The following is a 23,813-nucleotide window of genomic DNA, read 5'->3' as shown; positions in this document are numbered from 1 at the left end:
GAAAGTGATATATTCATTTGGATGATAATTAAACGAAAATATTTTGAATGACAGTTAACAATATTTTAAATTAATCAAATTTAGAAATTTCTAATCATATATTTTTAGAGTTAGAATGAAAAGAAATGACAAAAGAGATTCTGCATCTGTTTAGCAGGAGAAAGATATAGTAAATATTCATGCTTGTCGAAGAGATTTAATCTGGAGGAATTTGATGAGTAATATATGTATATATTATTTGCAATTGCGTATCAACATTTTCTCCTGCTATGTTTATGAGTCTTGTATTATATTTTGTTTATGATTGTCACGTACATTTCCACTTTTCATTTCTCAGTTCTGAAAAGTTGTTATGCAAACTTTCTGTGGGAAGTCTCGATGTTAATAATTCATCGATACATATTCTATTCATATATCAGAGAGTGACAGCAGTAAAAATAAGTGCGAGTAATAAAAGTAAAATGAAAACTTTATTTGTATCCACTACATATGAATAAGCGTTTTGACGTTTAATTTGATATTTGATGCATATTAAGCAAAAATCGTCCAGCTCTGCTTTGTATGGTGAGGAAATGATTTCTGATTCTTCGTTATAGCAAAATAGGGATGCTAGACATCTCTTCTATTTCTTCCTGTCTGAAAAGAATTGAAAGTAATAATTCCAAGCACTATAAATCATAAATATTCTTTCAAACATTTATTATGTTAATAATTTCATCGGAAAATTACATATTTATATTTAAAGATTTCATTGTTTCTACTTAGAGAAATATTAAGAATAAAATAACATAATTAAAATATATTTAAATATTAATAAATAAATAAAGTCTTAAATGTAGTACTTTAAATAATTTTTTTGTTAAAATTCTAAAGCGAAATACTCATTTTTTTTCTAATTTACATTCGTTTATTATTCATTATTTATACAGAAAATTCAGTTTATAAATGAGATATGACATCATCTAATACATATATTTATTAGATGAGGTTATATTATATATCTCATTTATTTTAGATTTGAAAACAGATAATTTGCATCAACATTTGATTTTAATGATTTTTAATGATTATTTCGTTCTAAATTTCATAAACAAATGAAAACCATCAAAATTGAGTTTAATAATATAATTTAAATTATATTTTAAGTAAATATTATGATTTTGTATTTCATTTTATTTGACATAAGTTTACATTTGTTTCTAATTATGCTAATTCATAAACAGAGCATTATAACTCTATATTAAATAAAATTCTGAAATAAGTTATGATTAAACAGAATACTTTATTTGTTTTGCATCCGTAAATTTAAAATATATTTCTATAAAAGAGAATAATAAAATCTTTCATGAAACTTCAGTGCATATTTTTAAACAAAAGTTTTGAAAGATAAGATGTAATCTGTTTACTGATAATTATTAACATAAAGTGCTTTTCTTTTGTGAAAAGACATGAAAAATATGATTAAATATAAGAAAATAAAGAAGCAGTCTTTATATCCAAATGCTTTAAAAAATGTTATATTTTTAAATAATTTTACTAGCAATTATTGGAATATTAAACTATAACAGAGTAAATTCCAAGGTAATTTTGCAGTACTAATAAATAATGATACTGGACGTAAGAATTTCATTTATTTTTCATTAATGCGATTGCTAATTTTATTACTGATATGCAGTACCTTTGAACTAATTTGATTTTATAAATTTCAAAAAAGGAAAGAATCTCTGAAGACTTAAATCTCGTATTGTATTAAAACTCTCACTTGAAGATAATATAATGGGTTTAGGAAATGGTTCAGAAAGCTAATTTTTGTTTCCAATAATGCTTTTTTCTCAAACACGTCTGGAAAGTAAATGTAAAAAGGAGTGATTTGTTATTAACAAACAAACGGCTAAAGAGAGGACATCACCCCTAATGGATTCAATTATCGTTATTGTAGGAAGAAATAATACTTTTCGAGCAAAGACGGCCAGTCATTTTTGGAGTACGAAAAAATTTAATTTTTTCATGTGTAATATTTATGTAAGTATAAAATATATTCGATTTATTCGCTCTATTGAAATTGTCTTTCTCGATATTTAAATTAAATAAAAAAGAATTTTTATTTTTAATTTTGAGTCGCGCAGCCACTTAGTTTCTTTTTTACATGCCTCTCAAATATATAATATACGTAATTATTCTAAACTGCTGCACAAGCAACGCTTCAGTTCCATTTTCAAAATGGAAAAGAAGATTAAATGGGGTGACAAGAGTTTCGAAAGCATTTGCTAACTAACTATTTCTGCTTCGAATTTTTATTAGTGAAGTTGTGATTTCTAATTTTTCTCAAATGATAATAGAGGGAATCTACTGAAAATAATATCAGAAGAATAAATGTGTTCTTACTCCCAAAAGAAACTTTTTTAGATAAAACCAATAGATCGCGACTCCATTTTCTTCAAAAACTCCTCCTATCTTTAAAACTGTTTTTATTATATATATATTATATATTATATAAATAGGCATTCAATTTTATACAAAGTTGCAATTGTCATATATAAAAGGCAAAAGCTTTCGCAGCTGTTGGCTTTCTGTTTAAGATTCTTAAAATTATGTTTCTGTGAAAACTTGAAAGGAAGCCTTTACATGTACTTCGTTAGATCAAATAGGAATATTGATTCCCAAATTGTAAGAAAGTACCTTAAACATATGATAATAAAGTGTTATTACTGTTATTTACAAATCGATAAATAAAATCATAGGTCTGAGATTTGGATAAATCATTAGCCCTATGAAAGGAATTTTTTTGAAAACATGTATATCTTTTGACGTCCTTTTATCGGTATGTGTTACGTAAATGCCCTTTTTTATTATCCTATATTTTCCAAAAATATATATCAGACATTCAAACTGAACTGAACCAAAAATTTACTGTCAAATAACTCCATAATTTGTCAATATCTTCAAAGGTGTGTTATAAGATACAATCGGACTACTATACTTTTGTGAATATTTCACACGATACTCCTTAAAAGTTTCTATTATATTTTTCCCTATTGAAAGAAGTAAATATTGGTTGAATGGTGAAACGGTGGATAAAATTACGTTGTGTATTCATTCTAATGTTTGATATTGTGATCTAGTTTATACTTGCGATACATTATTGATGACGTTCAGTTTTGAATAAGAAAATAATAAGACTTTTTAAATTATGTCACGAAGTCCATAGAAACTATTTAAAATTTAACGATATTAACAATGACTGATTTTTTCAATGATAGAATGAAGTCAGTTATTGAATGTAAAATATTTCTATTTATAACTTAAAGTTTCTAAAAGAGCATGAGAACATTATTTTTATCATTAAATAATTTATATTTAAAGCTTTTACTAAATATTTCAATCGAAATGTATGTATTTAAAATGTATGTAAAGTGTAATTAAATGTAAAATGTATTTAAAGAAATTATAGCAATATACTATATATTTATTTTCTTTAGAAGGAATTAAAAAAAATTGAAAGGTTTACTATAACAACATATCTAGTTGTTTTGCAAGTATTATCAGACAATGACTTATGAAAAATAACATCAATTTTCGAATGCAACATGAAATAAATTTCTGACCTTTAGCTTCGATACTCAAAGGAATATCTCCATCTTCAATCTCCTTCTCTTCGGGCCAGTGCAGTTCTATAGCTAGATAATAAAACCAAGCTCCAATGATGCAGCCTACATGAGGGCCCACGATACCAATCCACCAATAACCGTAATTACGTATGCTAATAAAGAAAAAAAAATTAATATTAAAAAATAGTTATTTTAATGAAATATTTTTAAAAAAATATTGTATGATTAAACTAGTCAAGATTAAAAATACAAGTCCCTGTGAAATATATTTTACGTATGTTAGATTTGTAATTATTAAATACAGGTAATTCATATTGAATTTGGCAAAAAAAATAGGCTAGTACGAATTATGCAATTGATTTATCTAGCCGAAACAAATATATTCTGAAACTACAATTATACGATTTTTACCTGGCAACAACAAAAGGTGCCGCTAAAATAAATTATTTGCCACCATCATTTTGTATCTCGACTCCATTCTTCAGCAAAACGGTTTTTCACCGCATTAGCTTAAAAATGTACTTTAATATCTTAACGATCATCTAACCTCTCATGGGATTGACGGTGTCCAGTCAAATAATATGCTTCTTCCCTTTCGGTAGCTAATATGGTCAGATCTAATTTCCTGCGATTTTTTTTCTTATGGATTTTGTTAAAGACATGGTCTTAGTGGCCCCCTTTTCCCCAGGATCTGCAACAACTGAAACGGCAGTTAATTGACATGTTGCACTCATTAACAAGGGATATTCTATTACGAGTGTAGCAGGGACAGAATGCTGAATAAATATTTGCCATGTTACCAAAGGGGCACAAATAGAACAGGTATTTGGAAACTTGGATAATTGTAGTTTCGTGGCATATTTATCAAAATAAATTACAAAATTCACGGGAATTCTTTATTTTTGTCCCATTTAATATAAATCATCCTGTATATAGTTATGTACTGAATTATTCTTGGAGAATTATTATAATGAGAAACATGAAAGCATTTCTTTTTACAAAATATCGGCTTAATTGCTTATTTTACAAGATATTTTAAATTTTTATCATTTGCTTAACATTTTAAAACGATAAATATAATTAAAGAAAATTCTCTCGGTAATCTCAAAATTACATTCATTTAATGCATTTAGCAGAAAGTTCTATTAATAAACGCGTGCATTCTTTTGCTACTGAAATATCGTTGGAATGTTTCAGAAGGATTTAAAATACTCAAGTTATGACTTACTTCCTTTTAAACTTTTGATCATTCTCATTTTTATGAGCATTTTTTCTAATATCAAGAGTAAAATATAATGCTGCCTTTGATAGTAAATGAAAAATTAAGTTTTTAAAAACATTTATTTAATTTTTTTAAATTCATTAAAATTTTTAAAATTTTGTACATATTTTTATCTAATAGTTTAAGGTATAAAGAAATGTATTCGTCGACAAGTATAAAAAGATCGCACCTCGAAGTTAATTTATTTGATTAAAGAATCAATAAAAATAAAATTACATTTCTCTCATTGATAAAAAATATATTTCTCATGCTGTTAAAAATAAAAAAAAATCACAAATTAATAACAATAAAAATATTCATTCAAGATGCTTTTGAAACGAATTACTAAAATCAATGAAATATTGATTTGTTTTTAGGTTTTATGTAGGGATTTTTAAATAGAGCAACTTATAATTAAAAAAAAGTGTTGTTGATTCTGTATGGCTCAAGTAGAAAAAGATTAAGATCAAATTGATCATAATGTTCTTAGCCATATTTTCGTAACCATACTTAGAATTATAACACAATAATATGCAATTATCGATAACATTTCATGAATTTCTTTTATTGGTAATACTTTTTAATAATTTGAACACTTATTAATTTGCGATCAATTCTCAGAACTAGCTACAAGTGAAATATGTGGAATAAATTATCAGAATCTTGATATTTTGTTCCTACATAGACTGGAATCTTTTGTTCTAGATCGGCTTAAAATTATTGAAATAAGTAGTAAGAAGATGTTTTAAAATAACTAAAACTTTAAGGATCTTCGTAATAAACAACGGAAAACTAATGAAGCTGTTGAATTAAACACTGCATAATGAGGACGTTTCACAACATATATCTCCTAAACTTATCGATCGAAGTATGAAATCTGCTAGACGAGCAGATTAGGGAACTATTAATAGCAAATAACTACTGAATAGTTATGGATTCAAAATCCAAGCCTATATTTCGGAAATATGGGAAATCAAATAATTTATGGGATTTTTTAATCATTTTTATTAATGCTTATAAATATCAGTTTGAATATGCGTAAGTTGTCAAATAATTCTAAACTTTTAAAATAATTCTATTGTGCCAACCTAGTAATGTTATTTTAATAACGATAAATAAACATAAACGTTGAATTTACATCTACACATTTTTTTGAGAATACTATATGCTTTTGATATGAGTGATTGCTTTAGGAAGAATAAAGAGTAACATATTTTGTGTTAAGCGATTATTTTCATTTCAAAAACGGAAGAAAAACGACTTTCTCAGATAGCTTGTCAATTTTACATAAACTATTTTATTGAAACATTGCAACTAGCTAATAGAGAGGATTGTTTTAAATAGCATGTTACAGCTAGTACATGTATTATTAGAAATGTTATGATCGTTTAAAATCGGGTGAAAGTTCCAGAAAAGTTGATGGAAAATCTTTGCACCTTCCTAAGGCAATGAGTGATCTTCATGTCTTAACACATTGCTGACCAGGGATTTTTCGTAAGAACCAACACGTGTGACCAACATTTTTTTCAAAAGGTGAAAAAGAACGTATGGTTATCAAATACGTCATATGACGTTCTCGGTCAACAGCGTCTTAAGAATGCGAGTTTTAACTTGTGACATTCATTATCTAAACACCATATGAACGTTGAATATCTAGATATCAATTTAAGATCATTTAAGACGATTTTGAATTCTGCGGACTCATCATATTGCAGAAAAATATGTTTTGCTCCTTGACTATGAATGAAAATTGGGTTACAATCAATCAAGTGTCCTGGTTCCTTTCAGTATGAATCAAAAGCATGTACTATTAGCCGCAAATCTCTACGCATCTCTGATATGTTTTTGTTTAAAAGATCGAAATCCATATTGAAAATCCATTTAGTATTAATCCTCATTTAAGAATTATTAATAACATTTTAATCTCATTGACCAAAAAATGTGCGAGACTATACCCAACCTTTCAATGTTTTTCAAATTTTTGAATAATTTTTTTTTCAGAAAAAGAAAAATGGGTAGATGCTATATTACAAATTTCATTAAATTTTGACTCGAATCTTTATTTTCCGTCTAGCGATACAACTCGAACTAGAAACATACAGTTCATAATAATATAACTGAAATTTGCTGAAAAACAGTTATATTTCACAGTTTAAAGGCCAAAAGTTATTGAACTTGTTATCATTAAGATAGCATGATGGAATAAGGTTAATGATAAAGTGGGAAGATAGTAAAACACAAATGATTTAAATACTGATTGCTCTCTTAAGAAAATACGCATTAGAAGATCTTAAAAATAATTTTGTTTATATTTTAAAAGTATCAGGGAAAGTTCATATATAGCGATTGCAAAATGATTTCAAATTATTACACGATTACAAAAATCGATGAACAAATTATTAATAACATATTGCCTATATAAATTGTGAATAATTTTTGCAATAAGAGGGTTATTCAAAATATTGAAATAAATGTAGTTACCTATTTAAGAAACGATTACTAATGTATGGAGTTTACTGTCCACAAAAACAAAGTTTCATGATATAATTTTCTACACAATATTGAATCAACTGAAATCTACAAGGGGTATACAAATGAAAAGGTACGAAACGTCGTAACCGTTAACATATTTGTCTATGACGCTATGGGAGAACGTAGCGAGACCTCTAGGGATGTAATTGGAGTAGATCGGAGCATGCGCGGGTGCCCGCATGCGCAGGAGAGAGCAGAGACTCTTATAAAGAGCGCTGTCCAATTGACGTGGCAGGGCATATGAAGACAGTATGGCGTTCACATTGCAAAATTCGACGATTGTGAAGCAGCGTGGCGTTATCCGATTTCTGACAGCGGAAGGTGTTACACCGGCTGCTATTCATCGTTTGATGGTCATCGTATACGGGGAAGACTGTGCGTCAGACAAGTCAGTGAGAAAATGGAGTGCCCGTTTTTGTGCAGGGCGTGAGAGTTTGGACGATGATCCGAGACCAGACCAGACCAGGCCAGGCAAACACAGTCATCATGGCCCATCTCATCGACAACGTTTACGACCAAGTGATAAGTGATTGGCGTGTCACATTGCGAATGTCGGCGGTGAAGGTGGCTGTAAGAGTTGGAACGGTGTGGGCAATTGTTCACGATATATTGCGTTATCTGAAGGTGTGAAAAAGGTGGGTTCCAAAGCAGCTGACCGACCAGCACAAGGAACTGCATATGGGACTAGCACTTCAACATCTGTTTCGGTATCATGAAGACTCCGCTTTCCTGGTGATGAGAGCTGGTGACATCAGTACGAGCCAGAGACAAAGCGAGACAGCATGCAGGGAAAGCATATGTCGTCACCTCCCCCTAAAAAGTTCAAAGCCGTGGCGTCAGCAGACAAGGTGTTGCTCAATCTTTTTCGACGTCCAAGGTCCGCAACTTGGTGAATCCCTCGAGCACAGAAGAACCATTAACTCCGATGTGCACTGCGAGACACTCCGAAGACTACGCAGGTCCATCAAGAACAAAATTCCGGGGCTACTCAAGGAGGATGTGATTCTTCTCCATAATAGCGCGCGTCCATACGTATTCAGGATAGCACACGCGGAATTGGCCAAGTTCAAGTGGGAGCAGTTCGACCATCCGCCCTACAGCCCGGACGTGAAATTTTCATGTTTTTGGTCCCCTGAAAAAACATCTGTAAGGGAAACGCTTCAACTCGGGCGACGAACTCAAGGACGCTGCGAAGCACCGAGTCTCGTCACGGCGACATGAATTCCGGGAACAAGGAATCCTTCGGCTCGTTAATCAATGGGATCGTTGGGCTCAGGCCTATGGTGTATACTTTCAATAAAATCTTCATTTATACCCGCAATGTCGTTTCGTACCTTTTCATTTGAACACCCCTTGTAACGTACAACTGAAATTTCATGTGATGAATTATTAATTTTGAAAAAAAAAAGAAGAAATAAAGGTTGTTTTCGTAAGATTTAGGGAAAACCTTAAAATCTTAATATGATGATATTATATAATCCTAATCATACAACTATATCTTGACACAAATTGTGCATAGTTAATATTAAAGGTATTATGCAATTTTTTTAAATGAAACAGAAAACATTTTTTTTTACAATGATATATCTTTATTTCAAAAATTATTAATGAAATAAGAGTAAGTTATATAATTTTTATCATGTGTATGGAAGAAGTTAAAGGGCACAAAGATTAGTTAGTTGCACTAATAAATTCAGCTAATATAAATGTTCTAACAAAAGTTCTATAAGGTAGTTTTCATAGAAGTATAACTGATATTTTTGTTTATCTTTTAGATAAAGAAACTAATTTTTTCAATCTTGAAAGAATATATTATTGATAAATTAATCTTAGTGAGATGACTCATGTTTATTATTTGGCAGCAAAATTATATATAAAAAAACAAAACTATGCTGTTTGTGTGAATTTAGCAGTTAAGAAACCTTGCTGCATATCATAAATCCATTAAAAGATGAAAAAGAAAACGAAACCTATTTCTCGTGAAAATGTATTAAGAGTTCGTAAGAGCACTCTTGCGAAGATTAATCTTTGAATGGATATCAACTAAATGAAAAAGCTTCGCTCATTTTCCCAGAGATGGAGCTGCAACTTTATTTTGAATATAATCCTTATTATTTTCAATATTAAAAGTGAAATTTGTCGTAGAATGTTCGTTATTCGATGTAAAGATTTTAAATAAATCTCTTTTAAAAAATACGAATATATAATAAAAAAAAATACGAAAAACACTCTCAAAATGCGAATTCTTTTTCTTTTAGAACAAAACAACGATATAATAATATTTTCCGAAGAAGTATTGATTAACAAAAAGAAAGTCATCAAGTTTATTAAATAAAATTAATAGAATTTGAGATAAGAAATTAAAAGATGCATGCTTTGTTTCATCAAAAAGGTTCGACAAAACTTTAACCAACTTTCTTTTCAACATTAGATCTTAGCTCATTCTTATTTTTAAAATGTTAATAATAAATTGATATCTAATTTAACCGTCAAATTTTACATTATAAGATAATTTTAATAAATATTTTTTTATTTAGTTCTAAAATGAAGAGGAAAGAGTTCTAATCAAAGGATGCAAAATCGCTTTCAATAAATATTTAAAAACTGAGAAATTTGTCGGTGTTTACGCTTTTCAAATTCTTTGAATAGCTTAACCTAAGCATAATCATTATAAAGAAATGTGCGCTTAAACTCTTTCTCTGTAAAAAAAAAATATATAAATTTAAAGATAGGCTTTTATCTTATGCCCAGTCTTTCGAAAAAAGAATGGGAATATCAAATAGAATCATTCAATTCGAAGAAATTTATATTTTATATATTTGTATTCTTAGCTATCAAAGGAGACCGATTTCCAGTAATGGGAAAAATTCCCAGCTGCTTACTTTTCCTGCAAGTAAAGATAAAATTCAAAACCAAGAACGATATAAAAATAGAATGATAGAATTTTACATGAAAATGGCGAATCGAATTTATCAACGAAACCATCTCAAACATGGAATAAAAGTGTTCCTAGTTCTAAGAAAATATTAGTTTTTCCGAATGAAACGAACCATTGCAGATAAATGAATTCAGTGCGGTATTTTTATTTGGTAGAATAAATTGGAATAACTGCCGTTTTATATAAAAATTAAAAAGAAAACTGTTATTTTTGTGAAAATTGCATAAAGAAAGTATATATTGAAATAACGGCTTAAACAATGGTTTGTAATGCTTTCGGCTGATAAAATGAAAAACAATTGAAATTTTATTGAATCGAATTTGTTTATTTCCAATTGAAATAACTGTGGTTCACTTAAAAAATAAAATTAAATACATGAATGTATTCGAAGAAAAAAAATTTGAGTTTGAACTTACAATTATGAAACAAAATGCAATTTATTCTATTCATTTAAACAAATATTTAAAAAAAAGAACATATATCGTACTTCTTTTAATAGTATAACAACTAATTGCTTAATGTAATAAAAAAATTTGTTATTTAATTTGTTAAGGAAACATTCTGATAAAATATTTGCATTATTATAAAATATTTTGATGAAAATAAAAGTTCCATTGCGAGTTGTTTAAGCAAAGTCCCAGAGAAAAATTTCTACTGAATTTTTTTTTGTTAATTATTTTATATCTGAATATTTGAAATTTATGTTGTTTTATTAAAGTAAGAATGTTTCACGTATTTATGTATTATCAATATTTTTTTTCTCTTAAAAGTTACCAAATTTTAGTTTATATCCACTTTTATTTAAATTGACTTGTTTAATGCTTGTTAATACGGAATTTTATAATTATTTTTCAGTCACTTCCTGGAGAGCTACAATTTTGAAATTTTCTATACTTTTACGTTCTGAATGGAAATACGCTGTTTTGATAATTGTCAGCTTTATTAATGTAATTAAATTCTGATTTCATGATTTTGAGGTCACATGTTGAATTTAATGAAGAATCAAATTCAAAATTCTTTATCTTAAATATTTTGAATTGAAAACTAAAAATATTAAATTATTAAAATTAATAAATATACTTTTTAGCATATTAATAAAAGTAAATTTTAATTTAATTTATTAATATTACTCCTTCATCATTTTAAATTAATTTCAATATATCCAAATTTTTCTTAGCAAAAATTGAATGAATTATTTAAAAAAATTAAAAAAACAATAATTTGATAATATTAATTTAAATATATATTTTGAAAATGGGTTAAATGTGATGCAAAGGATAGAAATGAAAAGTTATTATGCTATAAACCGTATATAAAATCTGTGTATATTCCATATTATGAAAATACACAACAGCTTGTACTTATAGAATTGATTATTTTATTCCGTTTTTCATGTGGTATTGCATATTTGTAAACAATATTTATTTAGTTTTAAATATAAAAAAGTTATAATTTTTACTTAAAAAATGTAATTTGATATTTTTGGATCTTTAAAAATAATAACATCCTTTTGAATCTTTCCAGGTTTCTAAACTTTTCCTACCTGAATGTTTCAGCGCCCCAGCCAGCGATTGCTGTGAACACTCTGGTTGGAAAATCCCGAGCCGGATTGATTGGTGCCATGCAATTCAATCCAAAAACTTGAGCTGTAACTTGGATCATGAATCCGATGAATACTGGCCACAGATACTTCGGAATATTCAAGTTCTTCGAGTCAACAATTCCCATCACAGTAAACATGAGAAGACCACCAGCAACAATCTGAAAAATTTGATTTCAATTTATGAAATATTTTTCTTTCGAAAAATAGCCGTGAAAAACTTTTCTTCATTCACAGCGAATAGCATTTATTTGAGTTATTTAATTTACGCAAAATAAAATTTACTGTTATATATTTATTTTAACGTTAAAAAAATTTAAAGATATTGTTTTTGTGCATTCATGAAATGTTTTTTTTTCCTGCTCATTAACAGTTTCTTCCTACCGGATATGAGATCAGAAATTTTGTCACCACATTGTAAAATTTGAGATTAGTGAAATTTTGGAAAATTTCTTCAAGCGTTTTGACAGAGCTTTATTATTTTTAAAAATATTAATAAACAGAAATGACTTTTGAAATTGCGTTGGTTTCATTCAATTTATGCATTGGAATATAGGAAAATTATAGCACTTGGAAATTTATTCTTATCTGCATTAGTTCTTTAGATCATAATATTAATAAATACTTATTGAAATTATTTGAAATCTATTTGATTAATTCAAATTTTAAGCTTTGGAAAATTTGACCACTTGCCCAAAAATAAACAAAAATCATTAACCGAAAAAAACTCTTTTATAAACATAAAAATAATCTTTCTATTAGTCTGTCAAAACTGGAATTCTAAGATTATGAAGTCATAGTTTCATTTAATTCTGTAAGATATTTTTTTTATTTCATTTGACTTCGTATTGCTGTAAAACCACTTTTTTTAATACTATATTCATAGAATATTTCAGTTTCATAATATTCTATGAAAATAAAAACGATTTATCTACATCTTTATAACCGAATATATTTAAATAAGATTTCCCTGATGCAATAAAAACTGACATCTTTGAACAATTGTCTAATTATAAGGCAGCTAGAAATATATAATAAAGGGTTTTTATTTCTGATTAGAATGTACTTTTGGTCATGAATGTATAAGATTATTTTTTGTCTCATTTGCCAAATTTTTAATAATTTACGAAGATGGGAATAAGAGATTATCAGTCCAATTGGTCGTTTTAGAATTTTCTTTTAAATTTAATTCTCTTATTCAAAGAAAAACAACGCAATTACCAATGACAATTTTCCAATCGAAGCCCTAACCTTATTTTAAAGATTACAATAAGAAAAAAAAAATACAAAATTATTTTAAGTTTAATAATTGTCATTAACTTCGCTGAAAATATAATTAGATCTGTTTTTCTCTCATTTTCTTCTTTAATGAAACTATTAAAGAGACATTAGTCAATTTTGATTAATTAGAATATTTTAAACACGAAATATCTTGTGACAAATGTTACGAAAAGAATTGTTTGCTTACAAAACGTATTTTAAAAGTATTTTTAAAAATTTCTATAACAATTTTTAACTGTATATCAGTTATTTAAAAGATTTCGTGTTTAAGAAGTCGTAAATGTATTATCTTTTTTGTGGAGTATTTATTTAATAAAAGCGGCTCTAGAAGATGCTTAATCTATTAATTACATTTATACTTTGAATTCATTATAAAACATCATTTTCTATAAGAAATTTTTTAAAACTACAATAGCATATTTAAATACAAATAATAGAATTCCTAAAATTAGTTTTAAAATTAAAAAGAACGTAATACAACATATTATCGGTACGATGCAACTGAATGTTTTTCACAAAGAATCATAAATGCATAAAATTATTTCATAATACATGAAATTATTTAGAAGGCTAACCATATTTTTAGAAAATAAATCTTTGAAAAGATTTTAAAAATTATTCTTATAATAAGTTTCTTGCTGAGTTCTAAACGAAAGCGAGATATATTTCCGATTGGAAAAATTTAGCATATCTCCTTCATAATTTTATTCCTTCTTCCATAAATCAATAAAAACGTGCATAAGTTATATATAGGTTAAAATTAACGAATAACAAAATATATATAATTGAAAAGAGAAGTTTTTAGAATGTAAATAAAATGAAATATGAATATCGTCCGCTTATTTTCTGCAATCTGAGTTTGAAAGTAGACTTCATATAACATTATATTAGATTTGAAAATATTTGTCTTACCTATTAGTATATTTTTACTGCACGTTTTTCGAAATTCAAGTTTTTCAAATTCCCAACAACATATTTGAATAAAAAAGAAAAAACTTCAAAAGTTAAAAGAAGAAATTTAATTTTATTTTTCCCACCAAAATATTGACGATATTTTAGTTATATACGTTATTAAATAAAAAATAATAATCAATAGAAAATGTCATTAACTGAAATACTGAGAAATTATCCTATTCTATTATCAATAAATAGCAAAAAACTCTCGCATAAAAGATAGCATCGTTTGGAAAAATTTCATTTTCATATGTTTCCAATGTTAAAATTTCTTTCTTTCAAGCACATTTATACAAAAAATATTATTCTGTCAAACAATATATTGAAGAATCATTATTTAAAAAGATTTAGATAATTAAAATTTTAATTAGTAATTAATTAAAATGTTAATACTTTTATATTTTAATGAAAAGAGTAAAAAATATTAAAAAGAATGCAAAAAATAATTTAATTTTCGAAGAATATAGATCATAGATATTTTTAGTATTTTAACTATATAGTTAAAAAAAATTTAAACCTCCATTGATGCTCAATATTTTTTATACACAATATAATTAGGAAGCAAAAAATTAAAACGTTTAAATTTTTAATAAATAAATAGGAATTTTTTCACTTTTTAAACGACTATTCTTATGCTTTCAGTGGTCTTGCTAATGAGTGGTGCGAAGAGTAATTTTATTATCGATATATTTCAGAAACATTATCGATTTGCATATCATACTGAATTGGAAATATCATTGGAGACATTATTTGTATTCTTACTTTAATATAGGAGTGGATGGATGGTTTAATGTATATATACATTTATTTTAACTGAAATTATAATGCAGAAAAAATATTCCGAAACTCACTATAGGGAAAAGGATCTTGAATCGCACATCCTGATGTTTTTTTTATATCTCCTGTCACTTCGTCTGATTACTCAGAAAAATATTTTTTAAATATTTTCCTTTGTTTTTTTGTTTCATTAATACTCACTTCTCCAAAGAAGCAGTTCCATATTGCGATTCCTTCTCTGGGATATGTTGCGAAAACCCAAGCACTTCTTGTCTCTCCAATCACTGTTCCTTCTGGATCAAAGTTATTGAAGGCATCTGGAAAAGAGAGAATTTTGTTTAAGATGATTAAGGTCACGAAACGAATAATATATTTCAACTTTCTGCTCTCAACCCAAATTATTTTATCATGCATTAATTTACTATAAAGAGGAAAAGAATATAAAAAAAATTTAATAATGCTCAAATTTTATTGAAGTTTTCTTTTTCTCATCTTCAGTATAGAAGTTATTAGGCTGAAATGCTCTATGAAACGATAGTCATAAATACCACAGCACTACAAAAGATTATATTTCACAATTCTGAACAATATTGTATAAATATTGCTCAATATGAGCAATCCTATGCGTAGTATTGAACAGTATTTTTCAATATTGTTCGATATTATATAATATTTCCTTAAATCGTACAATATTATATGATATTAATTTGTACTGTATATGTGTGATAATAGGAGGCATGATTCATAATCTTGACACTTTACTAGAAAGTTGGTAGCAAAATAAATTTAAATAATAATAATAAGCAAAATTACAAATAATTAGGAATAAATTAGATTTAAGAACCATACATCTGAATATTTACGACTTCTTTTCTTTTAAAAATGAAACTAAGTAATTAGAACTTTTATATTATAAACCCTCTCATTTCTGAAATCATTCGAGTTCAAGTACCTCAGAAAATACCTTACCCCCTTAAAAAAACCACAATTGCAGCTCATGTTTTTAAGGGGTTGATAGATAGATGAGAATCTTGCTTATCTGATAGCTAGTAAGGAAATATTTGCTTAGACATCGTATGTGATTTCTCTGAAAATCTCTCTATTCTTGTTGAATTTTACGTTCATCAATTAGCATGGACAAAAGGATATTTTCTGCAGGATATTTAAGTATCTATTTCTTTGAATAATCGGGACTATAACGTTTTTGAGATCGTTATAAAGATATTTTGAATATGAGATAAGTTAAACAGATGTTTGGAACCATAAATATATGAAGTTTATTTACTTAATATTAAACCACACAACCACATATACTTTCACAATGTACTCAGCCGGAGTCTTAAGATATATTTGAAAAATCTGGTTGGTTTGCTCCTTTTGTAAAGAACACTCTTTTTAAACTTGATATTTTCTATAGTTCTTTACTTTTTCTTGCTTCCTCAAAGCGGCTTGTGGTAGCCAACTAGGTATCAATAATACCCATTACTATTTAGGTAATATTGATATTTATACGCAAGGTATCTGAATCTGAGCCATACAGTTAGTGGATATAATAACACCTTTTTGAATTTCAATTCCTTATTTGAATTTAATTCTAACTGAGTGACAGATTTTGAAATGAGTAAATACCATATACGACAGCCACAAAAATTATTCAGAATATTTCAATTTTTCGGCACACAACTTCATCGATTTTAATACTTTTATTCTTTTTGAATTGTTATTGCTTTTTATCTGTCGTCAAAAATTGTTCAGGCCAATTGAATTTGATTTCACGTCCTGGACCATTATAACAATAGAATGCATGAAAAAGTTGTCCCATAACTAAATCGATTCTTGACTTTATTTTCACTAATCCAGACGATCTAGTTGAAATATCTTCACGGCTGTTGAAATCCTTTCAAAGGGCAACATGCAAAATGTCACTTTCAATAAAATGCCATTTTTCTCATTTCACTATTCTCGAACGTCAGTTGTTGTTAACAAATTGTTTGAGTTGGTAATATGTTTTTTCCGCTTTGCCCCATTATGTTGTTCTGAAAGTGCTATACTGAGTGTTAGTGAGAAATGATGGTTAAGTACTTCTAGATTGAGGAAACTTCTCTTTATTTTGAAGAAGTTCTGTGAATCTCTGATTCGTGAGAAGGAAGTATTTTATAAGGAATATGAATGACCGTTTTATGCAGAAAAGCAACGCAATTTTTATTTTACGTGGTAAATTCGACCTTGAATGAGTTAATTCGTTCCAAAAAATGTTACGATGAAAACAGTGAAGTGCTTGACTATTATTTTAAATTTGAAGCTTTTAAAATAACAGCCTGTAGTTGAAATACCGAGTTTTATGCGTGACGTTTGGTACTGATTTTTTTTAGAAATAAAGGAAATTTTGTGAACAATTTTTTTTGGTTTGAGAATAAAAATTAAAATATTTCAGATAATATTTTTAAAAATTTTAATTTAATATCTTTCTCGTGAGAAGGTACTTTTAAAATCAAATATATTTACATATCTTTGATAGACAATATTAATGTAAGATTCTCTCTCTTTCTATATATATACAGGGTGTCCCAAAAAATGTATACACACTTTAAATAATTGTAAATTCGGGGTTTATTATAATTCGAATAATTTTCAACATCTAAAAGATTCTACAAATATCATTCTATTGTCTTGTTATCGCATGTTCTTAAACTGATGTCCGTTCTGCTCCAGACACTGCTGACGACGCGAGGCGATGGAATAACACACATGATGGAACAATTCCCTTGTTATATTCGTACATTCATGTTCAATGGTTGCCCTCAATTGAACAACTGTTGCAGGTTTATGGACGTCCTGAACAGTTCCATCAGCTTCAAACTTATCTCTAATTCGAGTGATGGTAACTCGTGTAGGTGGTTCTTTGTTAAACTCCCTCTTAAATTGTTTTTGCACTTCTACTGCATTTTCATACTTCCAGTAGCATTTTAGAATAAATTTCCTTTCTTCAAATTCAAGTCTGCTCGGGGGGGGGACTCGGTTCAATGGGTTCAGTTTGTAAAGAAAGAAGAAATAACTTAGTTATCAGCTGCTAAAATGTGTATACATTTTTGGGACACCCTGTATGTGTGTCCCAAAAAATGTATTTGAAGGAATAGCTGTAAAGTTGTTTAACGATTTTATTCTTCATATCTTCAAGAAATAGACAGATTTTGTGTTTTATCAATATATTTTTGTCCAAGATATGGCAAGCGCGATTTCGCGTACCGAATGAAAGCAAGAAAGCAGGAAAGAAAGATCAGGAGTAAATATTATAGTTTAGCTTATATAATCTTAGAAAATGATTAATCGACTCAGCATTTTGATAATTTTTTTGTGGAAGAATAGCCCGTACAACTCTAAAATTAAAGTTATAGTGAAATAGGAGTTCATGCAATTAGAAAATAATTTTTAAACGTAATTTATATGTATATATAAATGTGTGTGTATGAGCATATTAAAAGTAAAAACAAAATGTGAAATTTGGTGAACGACGCATTAATTTGTTTATCAGGGGATCAAATCAGTGTCGATCACAAAAATAATCATATCATTTTCCTTAGAGATAATATAGGACATTTAAGTGAAATGACATTGCCTTTATCTCAAATAATGTATTATATTAAAGATACAGACATAGAAAAGCGGCATGTATCTCAGGTATAAAAATGAGATGCAAAATAAATAAATATAATGGCCAATGCATATTATATCAAGGCTAAACAAAAATGGAAGTAAATAAAAGTAAATATTGAAGAAAAACAACTTAACGATTTCTCCGTGTAGATGGAAAACGATGCAGCAAAATTCTGTCACGTAACAAGACTTCAAAAAGAGAGTATATCACAGGGAACTACGTTTTCCTCTCTACTGGCCAATCTATTCTTCGCTTCTTCGAAAGAACTCACATTTTAAAAATCAACTCAGCTATTAATACTTTTAACAAAAATATTTATCCGAACGAGCTAAAAACTTATCAAAAGCAGAGATCACTACACACTATAATATATATATATATTGGTCAAGTTTAACGCGAATAGATATATTTTTTGAAATTCTAATATACTGTTAAATATATGTGTAGTTTACAAGATGAATATAAAAGTAAAGCTACAATATCGAGAAAGCACATTACGGAAAATCATTTCGCGAACAAAGTTTAAAGTACTAAGTCAAGGTCATTATTTATGCATGTCATTTTGTGATGGTTTCTAAACAACCAGGATATCAGATTCACATGGAAGCCATATTATTATCATTTGATAGTTAGAAAAGTTTGAAGGTTTCTAGCACTCTAGAGCCCTTTGTTGTTTGACAATTTGATTGAGAAAGAACTTAGCCTCTATTTTCGAAAGTTTATTGAGACTTTTGTGATATAATTGTTAATGAGAAATCGTAATAGTCCTTGAAATGAAGGAGTGACGTCATTGATATTAATATTTTGACCTTGGATGCTTTTATTCAATTCAATTAAAGCTGTTTGAATAGTCAAAAGGTATTCAAGGTGACCCAAATTAAACAGGAGATATTTTAGCATTTCCTGAGCAATTACTATTGAATGAACCATAATCCAAACTTTAACAGATATTTTGACGAGTATGCGATTTCGATTTCAGAATAATTCGTATTTTTACCGATAATGGAAAAAAAGATATCTGTTATAGCTTTAAGACTTTTAATGAAAGAATACTTGCAGCAACATTTAAGATAAAATATACATTTATTAAATTGCACATGCGTCAATGCTATTATAGAAATTTGCTAGTACGTTTTTCTTAACTGCAGTCGTAATTTCTCCATTCTATTTGTTAGTCTGGTTTTCTAGATCTCAAGAATTCTAATCTTTTCAAAATACAGAAAAATTCCTTGAAGATTCTTAAGAGAAAGAGGAAATCGGCACAAAGCGGTTATTTTTTTAAATGTCTTCAGCGCATGGATGATTAATGACTACCGCTCTATTCAGAGAAATTTGTCATAAAAATTAAAATTGTAGTTTAATGAAAAAAATTACTTCTTCCAAGGTTATATTTGCAAAATAATTTCAAATATTTCCAATTTTATCCAAATTATTTACACCGCAGTGTCATTCTTCTGTAACGGCGAATTCTTCCTTTGAAATCGGAATCCCGAATTCAGGAGACTATGCGTTCCTAATTTAGGTGCGATTTCCGCAGTTTTAAAACAGGATACTCCTAACTCCTCCTAATTAATTTAAATTACTTTGCATATTTCTTAATAAATTATTCTGGCAAGGCTTTTAAAGAAACTGCTGACAGACTCAATTATAATGGAAAATGAAAAATATGTCTTAAATGTTTCTTTCTTTAGTTTTTCCATTTTAAAAATATTGCATGCTTTTTGGATGAAATTACATACTGCTCTTTTTATTGAGAATACTGTCAGAACAAAATATTTATTTCTACATCAGTTACAGGATTTTGTATTTAGTCTTAAAATGTGTGAAGGGTTTTGGACAACACTATTTCTCAGTCAAGATTTCTTGTTTATATTGGATATTTTGCTTTTGTATTACATTTTATTTGATCTTAAATGAATAATAAATCGAAGCTGAATGATGAAATGAAAAACACAAAGGCGAAAGAATATTGGTTATTTATTATTATTTACTAATGATCCTGCTCCCTGAATAGTTCGAATTGCAGTGGGAACGGCACATTTGATCTTCTTATGAACAAGCGGAAAATACAATGAATGGAGTAGACTTCTATTTATAACTAGAGTTGTAATAAATGAAACATAGTTTTGTAGCCATGCCATTTGTGGGCGTTGAGTTGATACTGCAGTGTTGCGGGCAAATGTAACTATAAGTTAGGCGCCTTAAGATTATTATGACGTAATAAATTCGACGGGAACGAAAATAGTCGCTAATGATTGGTTTAAAAAAATAAATCGTTCTATTAGAAATTATTGAATCGTTACATAATTTCTGCCCTATTTCTCCGAAATTATTTAACGAAACATTTATATAAACGTTAAAAGAAAAAAAAAATCAAAATTTTCAATGAAATTAATATTTAAGAAATATATTTTTAATTAAACAATAATAGTTTACAATAAACAGGATGTATATTTTACAAGGCATTTAAGTTGTAAATATATTAACAAGGCTTGTTAGAAAGCCATTGCAAAATTATCTGTCATTCTACAGGATGTCCTGCAGTTATTGAATAAATTTAGTACAGCGTAATTCCTCATTCTCAGAATCTGGAAAGTTTCCAAATTTTACTACAGCTCCTAACTTTTGAGAAAATCGCACTCAGGAAACGATGGCGTCACATTCGGTCAAAAATAAATGTTATTGGCTGAGGGAATTCATAAAGGGAGGGAAAAAATTATTTTTGTGTGTCTGTTCAAAATATGACTGTGTACATAGTTAAATGACGGACTGAATCTGATCGATCAGTGTGATTTTAATAATTGGAAACATGTAAAAGATCAAATCAATCTTTTTCGTGCATTTGGAGCTCAATTTTACTTAAGTTTCCGACTTTAAAAATTAATATTATCTTCGGGAATTTTAGTTGTTATGATTCAGACTACAAAATAATACTACTTTTAAATAAGCTATTGATTTTAGAAATGCAATTCTTTTGAAAAATTAGAAGGCTCAGAGGCGAAGGCCTGGATTTCCTGACATCTGTGATTTTTTCTGGTATTTTTAGGGTAATTTAAATTTAGTGCTTTAATTTCAAAGGTATTCGAACTATTTCAAATTAAAATCACCAAATTTTAGATAATTATCTTAAAAAACATTCTTATTAATTTCTTCAGAAAGTTTTCTGTCATGTTGTTGTATAGTTTTAAGCAAATATACTTCATGGAATTTGAATTAGGTATACCTATCCTATAGTTAAATATATTAAGATATTTTTAGAAAATAATTGTTATTTTTTTCAATATTATGCTTGAAAAAATTATTTTGAAATTTGAATTTGAAAATTTTATTACATTATTACATTTGAGATACTGAGACTAATTCAATTAAATGTGACAGCATTTTAGGAGATTTTTTTGTCATTTAAATTTATTAAAGTTTCCAATTTAAAACTATTTGTAAATATATTAAAAAATATATTTGAAAAGGAGATTTTTTATTTATAAGTCGAGGAAATTTAAGGCTCTCAGTCTTGCAAATGCCCATGCCTCCCCGCAAGACCTAAATCATGTCCTACATAAAGATATGATTCTTTAAAAAAAATTTTTTGAGTTATATGAAAATAAAATGCACACTGCACAAGGATAGTAAAAAGAAATAAAAATATGGCTTGAACGATATTTGAAATATTTGACGACTTTTAAGGAGGAAATGAGGAAAAATGTTTTGAAAATTAGATTATGCTTAGATCAATGATTAGAGATTTTTTCGTAGCAAATTGAAATAAATTGAATATCTACGCAATAGATTAGTTTCAGAAAACAAATAAATGTATTTTTAAAAAACCATGCTGTATATTAAAAGCTGTACAAAATGATTTATACTAAACTTTTCAGATATCAGGATAAACACAGATAAACTATAAAATTTGCGCATTTTGATCAAAACTTTTATGAATGATCCTTTGAATATTCCCGCATGTCAGAATATTGTCTATAGAGACTAAACATCGGAGAAATTTCAGAACCATAGATGTCATAACTGCTATTGTAACTTTATTTATAGCCACATTTATATAAAGCATTTGAATAGTGGTAGAATATTTTTTAATAATTATTTTATATTAAAATTTAAAAAAATATGAATATTCCATGAAATGTAGCAAAAATTGACCCCGATACCTCCTAACCTTTGGAATTGACACTTCCTGAGTCTTAAAACGTTGCAAAAATATTTCCCTTGTAATAATAACTTTAGAAAAATTTTAAAATTTTATTAATCATGTTATTTTAAGATTTAATTAAAATTTTGCAAAAAAAAAAATCTTTGAAATATTTGTATTTTTATTATAAAATAAGTTAAAAGTTTCCCAGCTTGAAAAAATATTAATTCATTGAACATACTTGTAAGATAGGGCAAATAAGTAAACATTTACCTCAGAGAATTGGACCTTAATTCTTTTTTCTTGGATTTATTTTAAAATATACGATTATTTATTTTAAAAATGATAGTTAAAAAAAATTGTAATATCTTCGCAATATCTGAATTGGAATAATTTGAAAATAACTGTTATAATAGACAAATTGTTTTCATCACTTTCTTCAAATTAAGAATCAACAAATAAATAAAAATTATAATCTAAAAGAATTACTCTTTTGATACAGCAACATTTTTTAGAGCTCTTCATGCGACATATTATTTATATTTCCATTTTCTGTGAAAAATAAAGGTTTGAGTTATATTTCTTAACAACAGAAGCGTTATATACGAGTCAAATAAGACTGAATTTATGAGACAAAATAATCCAAATTTATACAGGAATTTGATAACAGACGCAGAAATGAAATAGAAGTTACAATCGATGCTAGACTGAAGTCTTTGAACAAGACGATAAAATATCTAACGTAATTTTTCTTACTGTCATTTCAACATTCCAATACAACCTTATAACATTCCTGGATGTTCAAACTCTTTATTAGAAATGAAACTTTTTATTTTTTGCATTTTATTGCCCTTTCTGACGACGGAAGTTTTTAAAAGTAAATTCTTCAGAGAGTTTGCTTTTTATGAAAATTCCTTTCACTGACTTATCATGGAAAGGGAAATTTTTGCATTTTAAAAAAGAAGATATGTTTTGAAAAATCTTCTCTTAATATTAAAGATTCGAATAAAGATGAATGAAATATGCTGTTTCCTGTTCTGGAAATTTTATTTTTCTGTATTTTTGT

The 23,813-nt window shown here is 27.6% G+C and overlaps 1 protein-coding gene across 2 annotated transcripts in view; it reads right to left on the bottom strand.

The window, feature by feature from the left end:
- Positions 1–451: 451 nt before the first annotated feature.
- LOC129975869 (aquaporin-7-like) overlaps positions 452–23,813 on the bottom strand; it is a 66,659-nt gene continuing 43,297 nt past the window's right edge. The window contains exons 4-7 of one of the 2 annotated variants that reach the window (XM_056089136.1): positions 15,153–15,268; positions 11,883–12,100; positions 3,606–3,760; positions 452–636 (exon numbers count right to left, since the gene is read on the bottom strand). In XM_056089136.1, the coding sequence (XP_055945111.1) occupies positions 623–636; positions 3,606–3,760; positions 11,883–12,100; positions 15,153–15,268 (503 nt within the window). In that variant the 3' untranslated portion in view covers positions 452–622. The remainder of the gene's footprint in view (positions 637–3,605; positions 3,761–11,882; positions 12,101–15,152; positions 15,269–23,813) is intronic. The other variant, XM_056089127.1, reaches the window with a different exon arrangement.

The sequence above is a fragment of the Argiope bruennichi genome, chromosome 1 (assembly GCF_947563725.1).
Source record: "Argiope bruennichi chromosome 1, qqArgBrue1.1, whole genome shotgun sequence".
NCBI lineage: Eukaryota > Metazoa > Arthropoda > Arachnida > Araneae > Araneidae > Argiope > Argiope bruennichi.
Note: the sequence above shows the minus strand (reverse complement) of the source record. Positions and strands in the feature narration are given on the sequence as shown.